The sequence below is a fragment of the Mobula birostris genome, chromosome 10 (assembly GCF_030028105.1).
Source record: "Mobula birostris isolate sMobBir1 chromosome 10, sMobBir1.hap1, whole genome shotgun sequence".
NCBI lineage: Eukaryota > Metazoa > Chordata > Chondrichthyes > Myliobatiformes > Myliobatidae > Mobula > Mobula birostris.
The window spans coordinates 66,851,141-66,869,622 of record NC_092379.1 but is presented as its reverse complement, the minus strand read 5'-3'; the positions used below and the strand labels follow the sequence as shown (position 1 = coordinate 66,869,622).

The 18,482-nt window shown below is 46.4% G+C and overlaps 1 protein-coding gene across 1 annotated transcript in view; it reads right to left on the bottom strand.

Moving 5' to 3' along the window:
- The window catches only part of LOC140203695 (FERM domain-containing protein 7-like), a 97,787-nt gene that overhangs the window by 10,448 nt on the left and 68,857 nt on the right, over nucleotides 1–18,482 (bottom strand). Inside the window, exons 6-9 of the mRNA XM_072269741.1 lie at nucleotides 16,752–16,899; nucleotides 15,478–15,569; nucleotides 14,707–14,718; nucleotides 10,970–11,125 (exon numbers count right to left, since the gene is read on the bottom strand). Coding sequence (XP_072125842.1) covers nucleotides 10,970–11,125; nucleotides 14,707–14,718; nucleotides 15,478–15,569; nucleotides 16,752–16,899 — 408 coding nt within the window. The remainder of the gene's footprint in view (nucleotides 1–10,969; nucleotides 11,126–14,706; nucleotides 14,719–15,477; nucleotides 15,570–16,751; nucleotides 16,900–18,482) is intronic.

The following is an 18,482-nucleotide window of genomic DNA, read 5'->3' as shown; positions in this document are numbered from 1 at the left end:
CATGCCAAGCAGTTGCTCTCCTTACCCGGTCTCGGCAGTGGTAAGCCTTCAGAGCTAATGGACCACATGCTATCTCCCCTGGGAAATCACCATCTTTGTTTTAGTTTTAAAGAACTCTTCATGCAGCAAATGCCTGATCAAGTTCACATAGCCCTTGCTAGTGTACCCGTGAAGGATTATTGGGAGCTTGCTAAAATGGCTGATAGTCTACACTCAGCCAGGCAGTGGTGCATCATTCCTCCTCCTTTCTCTACCTCAATAAGCCCAGTCAGCAAGGCCCTCAACAAAAGGACACCTACGTCTGCAAATCAGATGACACCGGGCCAGTGTTTTCACCAGGCTCACTTTGGTATGAATGCTAGGAAGTGCCGACCACCTTGCAGCTTCGACAGTATCAGCGCATCGGGATATCAGAGGTCTGTGAACACTGTGGATTCCAGCTGCCAGGGTCGTCTACTGTTCATTATGGACACCCTTTCAGGGTGACACTTCCTGCGTGACATGGGTGCTCAAGTGAGTGTGCTGCCAGCAATGCCTATTGATGTGAAGGCAAAGAGCGACGAAATCTCAAGGATGCTCCCAATGGTAGCAAGATCCAGACGTACAGGATATGATGGGTGACACTCTGCCTCAGTGGGCGATGTTCCACACGGGACTTCGTCCTGGCTAAAGGGGCTAGACCTCTGCTTGATCCAGATGTCCTGAGTGCCCAAGGACTGTTAGTCGATTTTAAGTACTGCCAACTTGTGGATGTCAAGGACCTTGGGTCGATACCCTGCTCCCCCAGTAAGTTATAGACAATAGACAACAGATGAAGGAGTACGCCATTTGGCCCTTTGAGCCAGCACTGCCATTCACTGTGATCATGGCTGATCATCCACAATCAGTATCCAGTTCCTGCCTTATCCCCATAACCTTTGATTCCACTATCTTTAACAGCTCTATCCATCTCTTCCATGAAAACATCCAGAGACTTGGCCTCCACAGCCCTCTGGGGCAGAGCATTCCATATATCCACCACCCTCTGGGTGAACAAGTTTTTCCTCAACTCCGTTCTAAATGGCCTACCCCTTATTCTTAAACTGTGGCCTCTGGTTCTGGACTCACCCATTAGTGGGAACATGCTTCCTGCCTCCAGCGTGTCCAATCCCTTAATAATCTTATATGTTTCAACCAGATGCCCTCTCATCCTTCTAAATTCCAGAGTATACAAGCCCAGTCGCTCCAATCTTTCAACGTATGACAGTCCCGCCATTCCGGGAATTAACCTTGTGAACCTACACTGCACTCCCTCAATAGCAAGAATGTCCTTCCTCAAATTTAGAGACCAAAACTGCACACAATACTCCAGGTGTGGTCTCACCAGGGCCCTGTACAACTGCAGAAGGACCTCTTTGCTCCTATACTCAATTCCCCTTATTATGAAGGCCAGCATGCCATTAGCTTTCTTCACTGCCTGCTGTACCTGCATGCTTACTTTCAGTGACTGATGAACAAGAACACCTAGATCTCGTTGTACTTCCCCTTTTCCTAACTTGACTCCATTTAGATAATAATCTGCCTTCCTGTTCTTACCACCAAAGTGGATAATCTCACATTTATCCACATTAAACTGCATCTGTCATGCATCCGCCCACTCACCCAGCCTGTCCAAGTCACCCTGCATTCTCATAACATCCTCCTCACATTTCACACTGCCACCCAGCTTTGTGTCATCTGCAAATTTGCTAATGTTATTTTTAATCCCTTCATCTAAATCATTAATGTATATTGTAAACAGCTGCGGTCCCAGCACTGAACCCTACGGTACCCCACTGGTCACCGCCTGCCATTCCGAAAGGGACCCGTTAATTGCTACTCTTTGTTTCCTGTCAGCCAGCCAATTTTCAATCCATGTCAGTACTCTGCCCCCAATACCATGTGCCCTAATTTTGCCCACTAATCTCCTATGTGGGACTTTATCAAAGGCTTTCTGAAATCCAGATACACTACATCCACTGGCTCTCCCTTGTCCATTTTCATGGTTACATCCTCAAAAAATTCCAGAAGATTAGTCAAGCACAATTTCCCCTTCATAAGTCCATGCTGACTCGGACCTATCCTGTTACTGCCATCCAAATGTGTCGTAATTTCATCTTCTATAATTGACTCCAGCATCTTTCCCACCACTGACATCAGGCTAACCGGTCTATAATTACCTGTTTTCTCTCTCCCTCCTTTCTTGAAAAGTGGGACAACATTGCCCACCCTCCAATCCACAGGAACTGATCCTGAATCTATAGAACATTGGAAAATGATTACCAATGCATCCACGATTTCTAAAGCCACCTCCTTAAGTACCCTGGGATGCAGACCATCAGGTCCCGAGGACTTATCAGCCTTCAGACCCAACAGTCTATCCAACACCATTTCCTGCCTAATATAAATTTCCTTCAGTTCATCCATTACCCTAGGTTCTTTGGCCACTATTATATCTGGGAGATTGTTTGTGTCTTCCCCAGTGAAGACAGATCCAAAGTACCTGTTCAACTCATCTACCATTTCCTTTTTCCCCATAATAAATTCACCCTTTTCTGTCTTCAAGGGCACAATTTTGGTTTTAACTATTTTTTTCCTTTTCACATACCTAAAGAAGCTTTTACTATCCTCCTTTATATTCTTGGCTAGTTTACCTTCGTACCTCAATTTTTCTCTGCGTATTACCTTTTTAGTTATCTTCTGTTGCTCTTTAAAAGTTTCCCAATCCTCCAGCTTCCCACTCATCTTTGCTATGTTATACTTCTTATCTTTTATCTTTATACTGTTCTTTACTTCCCTTGTCAGCCACGGCCTCCCCTTACTCCCCTTAGGATCTTTCTTCCTCTTTAGAATGAACTGATCCTGCACTTTCTGCATTATTCCCAGAAATACATGCCATTGTTGTTCCATTGTCATCCCTGCTAGGGTATTGTTCTATTGAACTTCAGCCAGCTCCTCCCTCATAGCTCCATAGTTCCCTTTATTCAACTGTAATACTGACACTTCTGATCTTCCCTTCTCCCTCTCAATTTGTGGATTAAGACTTATCATATTATGGTCACTACCTCCTAATGGCTCCTTTAACTCGAGGTCCCTGATCAAATCCGGTTCGTTGCACAACACTAAATCTAGAATCGCCTTCTCTCTGGTAGGCTCCAGTACAAGCTGTTCTAAGAATCCATCTCGGAGGCACTCCAGAAACTCCTTTTCTTGGGGTCCAGTACCAACCTGATTCCTCCAGTCTACCTGCATGTTGAAATCCCCCATAACAACTGTAGCATTACCTTTGCAACGTGTCAACTTTAACGCTTGATTCAACTTACACCCTACATCCAGACTACTGTTTGGGGGCCTGTAGATAACACCCATTAGGGTCCTTCTACCCTTAGAATTTCTCAGTTCTATCCATACTGACTCTACATCTCCTGATTCTATTTCCCCGCTCGCAAGGGACTGAATATCATTCCTCACCAACAGAGCCACCCCACCCCCTCTGCCCATCAGCCTGTCCTTTCGATAGGACGTATACTCTTGAATATTCATTTCCCAGGCCCTGTCCACTTGAAGCCATGTCTCTGTTATTCCCACAACATCATACTTACCAATTTCCAACTGTGCCTCAAGCTCATCCACTTTATTTCTTATACTCCGTGCATTCATATACAATACTTTTAATTCATTACTCTCCTCACCTCCTATATCAATTCCTATTTCACTTGGCCATACTGTACAATCCGTTCTTGAGTTTTCTGCTCTGTTGATTCTGCCGTCTTTCTTAACTTTTCTTATTCTTACTTTCCCTTTAACTCCATCCTTATATTTCCAGTTCGTCCTCTCCCCCCCACTACTTAGTTTAAACACACCCGTGTGTTTAAACAAAATTGCCTGCCAGAATGCTGGTCCCCCGCCTATTAAGGTGCAACCCGTCCCTTTTGTACAATTCATCCTTACCCCGAAACATAACCCAGTGGTCCAAGAATGTAATTCCTTGCTTCCTGCACCAGTTACTCAGCCACACATTCAGATCCATTATCTCCCTGTTCCTGCCCTCTCCAGCATGAGGAACTGGAAGCAAACTGGACATAACCACCCTGGAAGTCCTGCTTTTCAGCCTTCTTCCGAGTTCTCTGAATTCACTCTGTAGAATGTCTTTCCTCGTCTTCCGCACAACAACTCTGCCAAGTGCATGCACAACTGCATGTGAGTTTACTTACTGCTGGGCAAATTCCCAAACTCACCAAGCCCACATTCTCCACTACAGCCACAAACTATGGTGTCAAACACAACTAATCTGCTGGTCCAAAGAGTGGACCTGGAAAAGCTGGCCATTGTGAAGGCTGATTTTGCCAAGACGGAAAAACTAGGTATTGTGCGTCGATCGAATAGCCCCTGGACTTCGCCTCTCCTTATGGTCCCTAAGTCCGAAGGTGGGTGCCACACATATGGCGATTACTGACACCTTAACGAGATGACCATCCCCGAACGTTGCCTGGTTCCACACATCCAAGACTTTTCGGCACGTTTAGCTAGAAAGTTAATTTTTTCTAAAGTTGGCTTTGGGGTTACCAACAGGTGTCTGTGTGCTCGGAGGACATTCCCAAAACAGCTGTGATAACCCTGTATGGCCTCTTTGACAGCACATGCTGTTAGGGCTGCAAAATGCAGCACCACCTTTTCAACAGCTGATGGCCTTGGTATTCAAAGACTCAGATTTGCTTTCTGTTTACCTGGATGACATACTTGTCACCAGTGCATCCAAATCCGAACATGTATCTCACCTCCGCACACTTTTCAAGTGCTTAAGCCAAAATTGGTTGATTATTACTTTACTTTACTTTATTGTCACCAAACAATTGATACTAGAGCGTACAATCATCACAGCGATATTTTCTGTGCTTCGCGCTCCCTGGAGTACAAATCGATAGTAAATATAGTAAAAATTTTAATTATAAATCATAAATAGAAAACAGAAAAGGGAAAGTAAGGTAATGCAAAAAAACCGAGAGGCAGGTCCGGATATTTGGAGGGTACGGCCCAGATCCGGGTCAGGATCCATTCAGCAGTCTTATCACAGTTGGAAAGAAGCTGTTCCCAAATCTGGCCATTTGAGACTTCAGGCTCCTGAGCCTTCTCCCAGAGGGAAGAGGGATGAAAAGTGTGTTGGCTGGGTGGGTCGTGTCCTTCATTATCCTGGCAGCACTGCTCCGACAGCGTGCGGTGTAAAGTGAGTCCAAGGACGGAAGATTGGTTTGTGTGATGTGCTGCGCCGTGTTCACGATCTTCTGCAGCTTCTTCCGGTCTTGGACAGGACAACTTCCATACCAGGTTGTGATGCACCTGAGAAGAATGCTTTCTATGGTGCATCTATAAAAATTAGTGAGGGTTTTAGGGGACAGGCCAAATTTCTTTAGCTTTCTCAGGAAGTAAAGGCACTGGTCGGCCTTCTTGGCAGTGAACTCTGCTTGGTTGGACGAAGTCAGACCATTTGTGATATTGACCCCGAGGAACTTAAAGCTTTTGACCTGCTCGACTTGCACACCACCGATGTAAATGGGGTCATGCAGTCCGCTATTCCTTCTGAAGTCAACAACAAATTCCTTCATTTTGCTGACGTTGAGGGATAGATTATTGTCTTCGCACCATGCCACCAGGTTCCTAATTTCCTCTCTGTACTCAAACTCATCATTACCTGAGATACGGCCTACAATTGTTGTGTCATCAGCAAACTTATATATTGAGTTTGATGGAAACTTGGCTACACACTCATGGGTGTACAGTGAGTACAGCAGGGGGCTGAGCACACAGCCTTGTGGGGCACCGGTGTTCAGAGTGATTGTAGAGGAGAGCTTGTCCCCTATTTTTACAGCCTGGGTCCTGTCTGTGAGGAAGTTGAAGATCCAGCTGCAGATCTGAGTGCTAAGGCCCAGGTTCTGGAGCTTAGGAATCAGTTTATTTGGAATGATGGTATTAAAGGCAGAGCTGTAGTAAATGAAAAGGAGCCTTACGTATGCGTCTTTATTCTCCTGGAGTTCTAAGGAGGAATGTAGGGCCAGAGAGATGGCATCTGCCGTTGACCTGTTGCTCCGGTAGGCGAATTGCAAAGCATCGAGGTTAACCTGTAGGCTGTGGTTGATGTGTGCCATAACCAATCGCTCAAAACACTTCATAGCGATTGATGTCAGAGCCACAGGTTGATAGTCATTCAGGCATGTCACTGTGCTCTTCTTCGGCACCGGGATTATTGGTTTGAATCTTGCGTTAAGTCCGTCAGGAAGAGAAGCGCCACAGTTATTGATATTCCCAGCCTTTTCTTTGCGCTCAGTGATCTCATTTAGACCTTGCCATAGTTTACCGGCATCCCCCTGGTTAGTCTGGGCTTCCAACTTGGCTCGATATTGTCTCTTGACACCCTTAATGGCTTTCTGGAGTTCATGCCTGGATTCTGTGTAGCGACTGGTATCCCCGGACCTAAAAGCCGCAGCTCTAGCCTTCCAAAGGGACTGGACCTCATAATACATCCAAGGTTTCTGGTTAGGGAATACCTGGATCGTCTTGCGAGACACACAGTCCTCCGTGCATTTCCAGATAAAGTCCGTGACAGCTGAGGCATACTCATCAAGGTTAGCTGCCGAGTCCTTGAATACTAACCAGTCCACCGACTCAAAGCAGTCACAGAGGACCTCATCCATTTCCTCCGTCCAACACGACACTACTTTTGACACCGTGACCTCCCGCTTCAGTTTCTGTTTGTAAGCCGGGAGGAGGAGTACGGCCTGATGGTCCGATTTTCCGAAGTGAGGTCGTGGGACGGAATGGTAGGCATCCTTGACTGCTGTGTAGCAGTGGTCAGGTATATTCGGGCCTCTAGTGGGGCAGGAGATATGTTGGTATAACTTTGGCAGTGCCTTTCTGAGGTTGGCCTGGTTGAAGTCCCCGGCTGTAATGAGCAAAGCCTCCGGATACCTGGTCTCAAATTCACTGATGTTGGCATACAGTATGTTCAGAGCACACTCCACATTTGCCTGGGGGGGAATGTAGACCGCTGTCAGTATGACCGAGGTGGATTCCCGTGGCAGATAGTAGGGACGACACTTCACTGACAGGTGTTCCAGGTTCGGGCTGCAGGATCTTGTCAGTGCCACTGTGTCCGAGCACCATGCAGTGTTGATCAGTAGGCAGACACCACCTCCCCTCATCTTGCCTGAAGACGGCTGTACAGTCCATCCGATGGATCGAAAATCCCTCCGGTCTGATGGCACAGTTGGGGGTGGCGGGGAGAGCCAGGTCTCGGTGAAACAGAATACACAGCAGTTCTGCATCTCCCTGCAGTAGGTGAGTCTCCCTTTAAGATCATCCACCTTGTTCTCTATGGCTTGCACATTAGCTAGTAGGATGGTGGACATACGGACCCTGAAGCCCCTCAGCTTCAATCTGACCAGCAGCCCAGCTCTTCTCCCATGCTTCCTCGGTAAATAATGCACCCTTCCAGTTTTCCATCAATGCAGTGAGTTGTTGTCAGCTCTTTGAGGTTGGTGGACGCGTCCCGCGGGGATCGATCAGTGGGTCGCGTTGTCAGGCGTTCCGGGTCAGGCTGAGTAACGGGGGAGACTCCGCTGCCACTTCCAGCTGCCAGGGGCCCGGGCTGTTGATTGGGTCGGGCCCCGAAACTGACACTTAATCCCGGAGGTCCAGGCTGCCAGCTGAATTGGACCCCGGAGCCGACTCTCACCCACGGAGGGCCGGGCTGCCGGCTGGAACAAGTCCGTGAGCTGAGTCACGGTTGCAGTGTTTGTGTTGTCAGCCATTGACTATCTCGGCCGTCACATCTCTGCAGAAGGTGTGAAACCCTCTCCTCAAAAGTAGTCACTAATATGGATTTCCCACTACTCCGCACTACTGAAAACTACAGTTTTCAGACTCCTCAGCGTACCCACAGCCATTACTACTGACACATCAGACTGCGCTGTGGGTCCTGTTGAGCTGAGACGTGAGGAGCCACTTACCTTCGTCCGCTGCTAGCTCCATCCCCCAGAAAGAAGGTACAGCATGTTTGACCGTCAGTTTCTCAATCTCTACCTGGCTGTCCGCCTTTCGCATTTTCTTCTAGAGGGTTGCCACTTCACAAATCCCTCATGCACATGATGACCAAAATATCAGACCTTTGGCCCACAGTGCAAGGCAGCAATGTCACCTGACCTACATATTGAGTTCAGAGTTGATATACAACGTATCATGTGGATAAGTGATACCATGTCTGAATGCTTCTCACGGCCAGCTGTTGAGTCCATACACATAGTGGTTGGCTATGCCGGGGCATGGCAGCCAACCAAGTTACTGAGCCAGAGGTCCAGGCTTACCGAACAGCATCATGGGCCTGTGGTTGGCTGACATTAAGTCCCGGGAAACTAGGGTTTCTCGCCTGTGTGATGTCTCAACCAGTCACCCTCACCCCATAGCAAACTGGAGGTGGACTGCTGTTGACTCCATACATGACCTCTTGTATCCGGGCCAGAAGGCTTCACAGAAACTGGTTGGACTAAAGTTTGTTTGCCATGGCGTTTATTGGACTGCAGCCTCTGTGGAGTGCCAGTGGGTGAAAATTAACCGTCATGTTCAGGCACCATTGGCACCTTTTGAGGTCCCTCAGCGACGTTTCACCATGTCAATGTGGACCTTGATGGTTATTCCCCCTCCCCCGCACGATTTCACACACCTCCTTACCATGGTAGAGTGACAATAGACAATAAGTGCAGGAGTAGGCCATTCGGCCCTTCAAGCCAGCACCGCCATTCACTGTGATCATGGCTGATCATCCACAATCAGTACCCTTTTCCTGCCTTCTCCCCATATCCCTTCACTCCGCTATCATTAAGAGCTCTATCCAACTTCCTTGAAAGCATCCAGAGAATTGGCCTCCACTGCCTTCTGAGGCAGAGCATTCCACAGAACCACAACCCTCTGTGTGAAAACGTTTTTCCTCAACTCCGTTCTAAATGGCCTACCTATTATTCTTAAACTGTGGCCTCTGGTTCTGGACTCCCCCAACATCGGGAACATGTTTCCTGCCTCCAGCGTGTCCAATCCCTTAATAATCTTATATGTTTCAATCAGATCTGCTCTCATCCTTCTAAATTCCAGTGTATACAAGCCCAGACGCTCCAATCTTTCAACGTATGACAGTTCCGCCATCCCGGGAATTAACCTCGTGAACCTACGCTGCACTCCCTCAATAGCAAGAATGGCCTTCCTCAAATTTGGAGACCAAAACTGCACACAATACTCCAGGTGTAGTCTCACCAGGGCCCTGTGCAACTGCAGAAGGACCTCTTTGCTCCTATACTCAACTCCCCTTGTTATGAAGGCCACTAGGTGGCCAGTGGTCGTCCCTCTAGGGTCGATGATGGCTGCAGACATGGCTCGGGCGTTCCTCAGCACCTGGGTTGCTTGGTTTGGCACCCCATCTGATATTTCCTCTGACCGTGGTCCCCTCTGGGCTGTGATGGTCCAGAGCCTCAGTGTTAAACAACATCACACCATGCAGTATCACTCACAGTCCAATGGCCTAGGCAAGTGCTTTCTCCAATCCTTAAAGGCTGCTCTGAGGGCTTCCCTGAAGGATGAGTGTTGGCATGGTCATCTCCAGTGGGTCCTGCTGGGGGTCAGAGCCGCTTCAAAAGTGGACCTGCAGTCGTCCGTGGCTGTTGGTAAATGATCAGCCATTATGAGTGACAGGTAATTTTATTCCTGACCCCACAACCACCTGGTTATCCTCTCAACAGTGTTCCTCTCTCCTCAGTAAGTTCAATTCCTTTGCACCTATTCCTACTCCCATCATGGTGTACAGCGCTCTTGGATTCTTGTTGACCTACATTCCACCTCGTTTGTTTTTGTCCGCAATGATGCACACCAACATACCCTTAGGCACGCTTACGATGGCCTATTCTGCATTTTGGAACGGGAAGAAATGACTTTTATCATAAATGGGGGGCGGGGGTAAACCTGAACATATTTCAGTAGATCACCTTAAACCAGCCCACCAAGATCTGGAGGATTCCACTGCCATGCCTCTGCCATCACGGTTTGACCACGAGCATGTCAACACACCTCTAGACGAATCAGAGGCCTCTGCTGTTCTTTCAGGCCTGAGCCAGGCGGCTCATCTGAGCGCTGGACAGGCTCGGAATGCTGGTTTTAGTGAATTCTGGGGTCGGCGGGGCGGGGGGTGCTGTGTAGAGTAATGCAATTGTGGAAACTTATATAATTCACAACCACCAACATTGCGTTGTGGTTTCACTTTAAGAGGCTGGTCTGACGTAATGACATAATTACGTATTACGTAAAGGGTTTTTAGCGTGCTTTGAGTTCAGTTTTTTGGTGTTCAATAAATGAATTGCTAAGGCTTTTCTGAAACATAAAATGCCTCTGCCACTTTATTTGCCAAAACCTATTATTATTATTATTATTATTACGTAGATACTCTCACCTCAACTCCGACCATTCTACAACCTATGGACTCACTTTCAATGACTCTATAACTCACGTTCTCTGTTTATTATTTATTTATTATATTATTTTTAATTATTTGCAGTTTGTCTCTTTCACATTGATTGTTTGTCAGTTTTTGATTGTGTGTAGTTTTTCATTGATTCTATTGTATTTCTTTGTCCTACTGTGAATCCCTGCAAGAAAATGAATCTCAGGGTCATATATTGTGACATATACATACCTTAATGATAAATTTACTTTGAACTTCTAATACTTTCCAATAGTGGCATCACTTATGAATCAGGCTCACTGGCCTATAATTTTCTGACATTCTTCGAGCCTTTCTTGAGCAATGGAACATCATGAGTTGTCGTCTAGTCCTCAACCACCTCACCCATGGCTGAGGGCAGTTTAAATGAGCACACATAGTGAGTAACCGTAGCGTGAGGGAAAACTATCCCCTTACCTGTACCGAAAGCCGGAACCTTTGCTGCACAGTAAGGACCTGGCCTTTGACCTGGGCTCCTCGGGGAGCCTGAAGAATGTGTGATACTCAACGCAAGTCTTCCAGAAGTGTTTGCATGTATCACGGCTTTCCATCAGAAATTCCAAGGAGTCCTTACTGGAAGAAGTCTATGATTTTCAAAGACAGGATGTGTTATTGGATAGTGAATATAGACATAGACACAGAATAGTACAGCACAGTACAGGCACTTCGGCCCACATCGTTGTGCCGACCCTCAAACCCTGCCTCCCGTATAACCCCCCACCTTAAATTCCTCCATATACCTGTCTAGTAGTCTCTTAAACTTCACTAGTGTATCTGACTCCACCACTGACTCAGGCAGTGCATTCCATGCACCAACCACCCTCTGAGTAAAAATCCTTCCTCTAATATCCCCCTTGAACTTCCCACCCCTTACCTTAAAGCCATGTCCTCTTGTATTGAGCAGTGGTGCCCTGGGGAAGAGGTGCTGGCTATTCACTCTATCTATTCCTCTTAATATCTTGTATACCTCTATCATGTCTCCTCTCATCCGCCTTCCTTCCAAAGAGTAAAGCCCTAGCTCCCTTAATCGCTCATCATAATCCATACTCTCTAAACCAGGGAGCATCCTGGTAAATCTCCTCTGTACCCTTTCCAATGCTTCCACTTTCTTCTTATAGTGAGGCGAGCAGAACTGGACATAGTACTCCAAGTGTGGCCTAACCAGAGTTTTATAGAGCTGCATCATTACCTAACGACTCTTAAACTCTGTCCTTCGACTTATGAAAGCTAACACCCCATAAGCTTTCTTAACTACCCTATCTACCTGTGAGGCAACTTTCAGGGATCTGTGGACATGTACCCCGAGATCTCTCTGCTCCTCCACAGTACCAAATATCCTGCCATTTACTTTGTACTCTGCCTTGGAGTTTGTCCTTCCAAAGTGTACCACCTCACACTTCTCTGGGTTGAACTCCATCTGCAACTTCTCAGTCCACTTCTGCATCCTATCAATGTCTCTCTGCAATCTTCGACAATCCTCTACACTATCTACAACACCACCAACCTTTGTGTCATCTGCAAGCTTGCCAACCCACCCTTCTACCCCCACATCCAGGTCATTAATAAAAATCACGAAAAGTAGAGGTCCCAGAACAGATCCTTGTGGGACACCACTAGTCACAATCCTCCAATCTGAATGTACTCCCTCCACCACCACCCTCTGCCTTCTGCAGGCAAGCCAATTCTGAATCCACCTGGCCAAACTTCCCTGGATCCCATGCCTTCTGACTTTCTGAATAAGCCTACCGCTTGGAACCTTGTCAAATGCCTTACTAAAATCCATGTATATCACATCCACTGCACTACCCTCATCTATATGCCTGGTCACCTCCTCAAAGAACTCTATCAGGCTTGTTAGACACGATCTGCCCTTCACAAAGCTATGCTGACCGTTCCTGATCAGACCATGATTCTCTAAATACCCATAGATCCTATCTCTAAGAATCTTTTCCAACAGCTTTCCCACCATAGACGTAAGGCTGACTGGTCTATAATTACCTGGACTATCCCTACTACCTTTTTTGAACAAGGGGACAACATTTGCCTCCCTCCAATCCTCCGGTACCATTCCCGTAGACAACGAGGACATAAAGATCTTAGCCAGAGGCTCAGCAATCTCATCCCTCGCCTCGTGGAGCAGCCTGGGGAGTATTCCATCAGGCCCCGGGGATTTATCCGTCCTAATGTATTTTAACAACTCCAACACCTCCTCTCCCTTACTATCAACATGCTCCAGAACATCAACATCACTCATGTTATCCTCACCGTCATCAAGTTCCCTCTCATTGGTGAATACCGAAGAGAAGTATTCATTGAGGACCTCGCTCACATTCACAGCCTCCAGGCACATCTTCCCACCTTTATCTGTAATCAGTCCTACCTTCACTCCTGTCATCCTTTTGTTCTTCACATAATTGAAGAATTCCTTGTGGTTTTCCTTTACCTTACTCACCAAGGCCTTCTCATGCCCCCTTCTTGCTCTTCTCAGTCCCCTCTTAAGCTCCTTTCTTGCTTCCCTATATTCTTCAATAGACCCATCTGATCCTTGCTTCCTAAACCTCATGTATGCTGCCTTCTTCCACCTGACTAGATTTTCCACCTCACTTGTCACCCATGGTTCCTTCACCCTACCATTCTTTATCTTCCTCACCGGGACAAATTTATCTCTAACATCCCGCAAGAGATCTTTAAACATCAAGCGCATGTCCATAGTACATTTCCCTGCAAAAACATCATCCCAATTCACACCCGCAAGTTCTAGCCTTATAGCCTCATAATTTGTCTTTCCCCAATTAAAAAATTTCCTGTCCTCTCTGATTCTATCCTTTTCCATGATAATGCTAAAGGCCAGGGAGTGGTGGTCACTGTCCCCCAGATGCTCAACCACGGAGAGATCTGTGACCTGACCCGGTTCGTTACTCAATACTAGATCTAGTATGGCATTCCCCCTAGTCGGCCTGTCAACATACTGTGACAGGAATCTGTCCTGGACACATTTAATAAACTCTGCCCCGTCCAAACCCTTGGAACTAATCAGGTGCCAATCAATATTAGGGAAGTTAAAGTCACCCATGATAACAACCCTGTTATTTTTGCACCTTTCCAAAATCTGCCTCCCAATCTGCTCCTCGGTATCTCTGCTGCTACCAGGGGGTCTATAGAATACCCCCAATAGGGTAACTGCTCCCTTCCTGTTCCTGACTTCCACCCATATTGACTCAAAAGAGAATCCTGCTACATTACCCACCCTTTCTGTAGCTGTAATAGTATCCCTGACCAGTAATGCCACCCCTCCTCCCCTTTTCCCTCCTCTCTATTCCTTTTAAAGCACTGAAATCCAGGAATATTGAGAATCCATTCCTGCACTGGTGCCAGCCAAGTCTACGTAATGGCCACTACATCATAATTCCTAGTATGTATCCAAGCTCTCAGTTCATCACCTTTGTTCCTGATGCTTCTTGCATTGAAGTACATGCACTTTAGCCCTTCTACCTTACTACCTTTACACCCTTTATTCTGCTTCTCTTTCTTCAAAGCCTCTCTGTATGTTAGATCTGACTTTACTCCATGCACTTCTTTCACTGCTCTGTCGCTCAGGATCCCATCCCCCTTGCAATTTAGTTTAAATTCTCCCAAACCATGCTAGCAAACCTACCTGCAAGGATATTGCTCCCCCTCGAGTTCAGGTGCAACCCATCCAATCTGTACAGGTCCCACCTTCCCCAGAAGAGATCCCAATGATCCAAAAATCTAAAACCCTGCCCCCTGCACCAACTCCTCAGCCACGCATTCAACTGCCATCTCCTCCAATTCTTACCATCACTGTCACATAGCACTGGCAGCAATCCTGAGAACGCCACCCTTGAGGTCCTGTTCTTCAGCCTTCTACCTAGTTCCCAAAACTCACACTTCAGGATCTCATCCTTCTTCCTACCTATGTCGTTGGTCCCAACATGTATCACGACTTCTGGTTGCTTTCCCTCTCATACCAGGATGTCGTGCACCCGGTCAGAGACATCCCGGAATCTGGCACCCGGGAGGCAACAAACCGTGTGGGTGTCCTTCTCACGTCCACAAAATCTCCTGTCTGATCCCCTGACTATAGAGCCCCCAATGATGACAACTCTCCACCTCTCCATCCCACTCTTCTGCACCACAGGGTCAGACTCAGTGCCAGAGGCCCTGCCACCGTGGCTCACACCTGGTGGGTTGTCCCTGTCAACAGTATCCAGGACGGTAAACTTATTATTCGGGGGAATGGCTACAGGGGTGCTCTGCACTACCTGTCTACTCACCTTTGCTTTCCCCCCTCTGACTGTCACCCAACGACCTGCTTCTGGCAGCCTAGATGTGACTACCTCCCTGTAGCTCTCATCTATGACTGCTTCATTAACGATTCGAAGGTCATCCAGCTGCTGCTCCAGATTCCTTACATGGTCTTCCAGATCGCCCAGCCACATGTACTTCTGGCAGATGTGACTCTGAGGGAGAGGGGAGATCCCCAAGACAGCCACATCTCACATGAGAGGCACATCACCGTCTCAGGAGGCATTGTAAAGACTAACTGGGAACAAGGTCATCCTCTGCCTCTTCTCGTCGAAGCCTCAAAGCTCCACTCCTTCACTGGCCCACTCACTCACTGGCCGCTCTGCTTGAGTTACCCCTCTATTTATCTGTTTGAGCTATTCAAACTGCTTGGTCTCTTGACCTCGATTACCCAATCAGCTACTTTCTGCTGAGTCTGAGCTACGCACATCTTGATTGTCTAATCAACTGCTTTCTGCTGAGCTATTCAAATCTTGATTGACTTGATTGCACACTCCAACTGCCAAAACTGGCAGAATCTCTCGAGTCAAAGCTTCAAAGCTGCATTCCACTGACATTAATCCTCAGCCATAGGGGAACATTAAAAATGACTTACAAACATGTTAGAATGGAGCTTGATGAGGAAATATTTCTTCTTAAAACTCAGCTTGCGTATCTTGGCCCAGTTGAACGTATTAATCTTAATTTTGCCCTGGAATGAGAGTTGAAGTTTAATGTTGAACCAGCCACCTTAACAGGAGGCTTCATTAATATAATATAATGATCTATTCTGGCAACATTCATATGGTCATGAAACAAGCAGGGATCAGCAGAAAAGCATTAGATCCTGAAGGCTGGGTCACTGATGGAGGTCTGAAGCAGAACCTCCACAGTTCAGATGGAGGGCCTTTGCACCCTGGTGGAATTCAGCCACCCAATCTAATCCCATCTGCTCCACCATAGAGAGTAGAACAGGCTGGGGATACTCAGTAGGATAGGCAGCATGTGTCGGGAGAAAAGCTAAGATCATGGATCATGTCAGCGACCATACATTGGAACAGGTGAGTGAGAAAGCAAATGGATATTATGTTGCAGAGAAGGAGGAGGATGGAAAGCAGATGTGAGAGTGGAGAGCAGGAGAGTTCACATGATACAAATCATGCTGATGGCAGCTGAGAGAATGGTGAACCTTGTTAATCTCTCTACACAGATGCTGCTTGACCTGCTGAGTGCTTCCTGGATTTCTTGTTTATATTTCAATGGGCCAGCCCCTGTATCATCCGCAGTCTCTTGTCTTTGGTTAGTATTAACTCATTACATTCCTGTGTAGATCTTGCTCCCAACAGCTCTTGGCCCTGGATAGACTCTTATCTTCTGCAATGCTCTCTGCAGCTGTTGTTGAGCTTCTCCAGCACAGCAGTTCATTAATTATTCACCAACACAGGGAAGACTATTTGGCCCATTGAATCCATGCTGGTTTCCATTGGAGCCATCTCATCAATCCCATTCCCAACTTCTAACTTCCCTGTTCCCCTGCAACTTACGCTCTCACACAAGCCGATCAACCACACTTTGATTATTTTGTAATTAACCTACACAAAGACATCATTTACAAAGGCCAGACTTTGGGATAGGAGAGGAAACTAGAGGATGCTGGGAAAACCTGCCCAGTCACAGGGGGAATGCGGGCAGCACCAGAGGTCAGGATTGAACTGGGGCCTCTACAACTCTGAGGCAGCAGCGCCACCTGCTGCATCAGTGTACATCCAACAGTCGGCATATTCACTCTGTGTCCAACTCGGGTGTTTCACTTCCTTCCCATGTCGCAAAGCTGTGCTGGTAGGTCATCTACCCACCATAAGCACTTTACAACAGTTTCCTTACACTCACAAACCTGAAAGACCAAGATGCCCATGTGAGAGACGGCCAAGTTGATTTCTGTTCCTTCCCCATCATTGGCCGGATGCAGCCTGATGCCATACATCTCCAGCTTCCGTGCAGTGTCCAGCAGAGAGGTATCACATTCAGCTGAAGTCAGTCCGCTGTACAAAGACAGAATTATTACTCACTGACCACTATGAAAATCTTCCAGAAGCTTGGAGACTCACATACCTTAGAACATAGGACATAGAATGTCAAACATTAACGGCCCTTCAGCCCTTGATGTTGTGCCAGCTTTTCAATCTAACACTTCCCTCCCACACAGCTCTCCATTTTTCTTTCATCCACCTATCTAAATATAAATGTCTCTAATGCATCGGCCTCTTCTACCATCCTGACAATGCCTTCCACACACCCACCACTTTCTGGGTAAAAAAACTAGCCCTGACATCCCCCTATACCTTCCTCAAACCTTTTGAAATATTAGCCTTTCCATCCTGGGAAGGAGGTGCTGGCTGTCCATCCTATCAATGCCTCTTATTATCCTATTCACTTCTATCGAGTTACTTCTCACAATCTTCTGCTTCCAAGAGGAAAGTGCTAGCTCACTCGACCTTTCCTCTTGAGATAGGCTTCCTGATCCAGGCAGCATCCTGGTAAATCTCCACTGCACAGATTTGTCACACTGGATTATTAAACCAAACATAGTTTGCATTAGAAGGCTCAGCCATTAAGTATTCAGTATTTCAATAGCCACTAGACTGGTTTGGATGTACTGCAAGGAGTTTTAAAGAATAATTTGTGTGAATACCACATGACCAAAAAAGTTGTGGAGCAGAACTAGGCTACTTCACCCGTCAAGTAGGCTCTACCATTCAATCCTGGCTGATTTGTTTTAATAAATCCATTCTCCTGCCTTCTCTTTGTAAACCTTAACTCACTGACCAGTCAAGAATCTCCCCAACGCTCCCCAATGCTCCCCAATGAAGGAAGCTTTGCATAATTAAATATCCTGAAAAAGTGGTGGCAGGTCACCTAAACTACTGAGCTGAGGGTGCCGGTACATAGTACTGACACAGGGAGACAAGCGTTTGGTACACTTGCATTCAGCAGCCAAGGCACTGAGTACAGGAATTGGGACGTCACATTACAGTTTTACAAATCGTTGGTAATGCCGCACTTGAAATACAATCTGTTGATCTTGTTGTGTATTAGATATTTCAGAAATATTTGAGTAATATTGTAAATTATTAGTTTGATAAGCATAAGTTGTTTACATAATGCACTGCGCGTTATATGTAAAAGCATGTCAATCACATACAACATTACGCCATCGCATCACGTGTCTGTCCCACGAAAGTATAAACAAACCTAAGAGATGCATTCCCAGCTCTGTGCTTTTGTTTTCAATTAGTTTTATGTTTTGGAATTACAAAACAGAACAGTGGTGATGAGGAAGTTTTAAACAAACCTGAGATTATTACCTATGTATCGAAATGCAGCGAGATATCCAGGTTTTTAAAAAAGTGCATCAAGAAAGAGTTGAGTTAACAAAAGGCAGAAAATGGACAAATTCAGGGGTTCATAAACAGTGAGTTCCAGGTGATAATAATCATAAATAAAAAAAACAGAAAATTGGGCTAAATTGAAAAATAGATACATTTGATTGTACAAGTGACAACTGGATATTGAATACTGAGTGAATTAAGCAATATTTTGAAGCAAATGAAATAGCCAATGATAA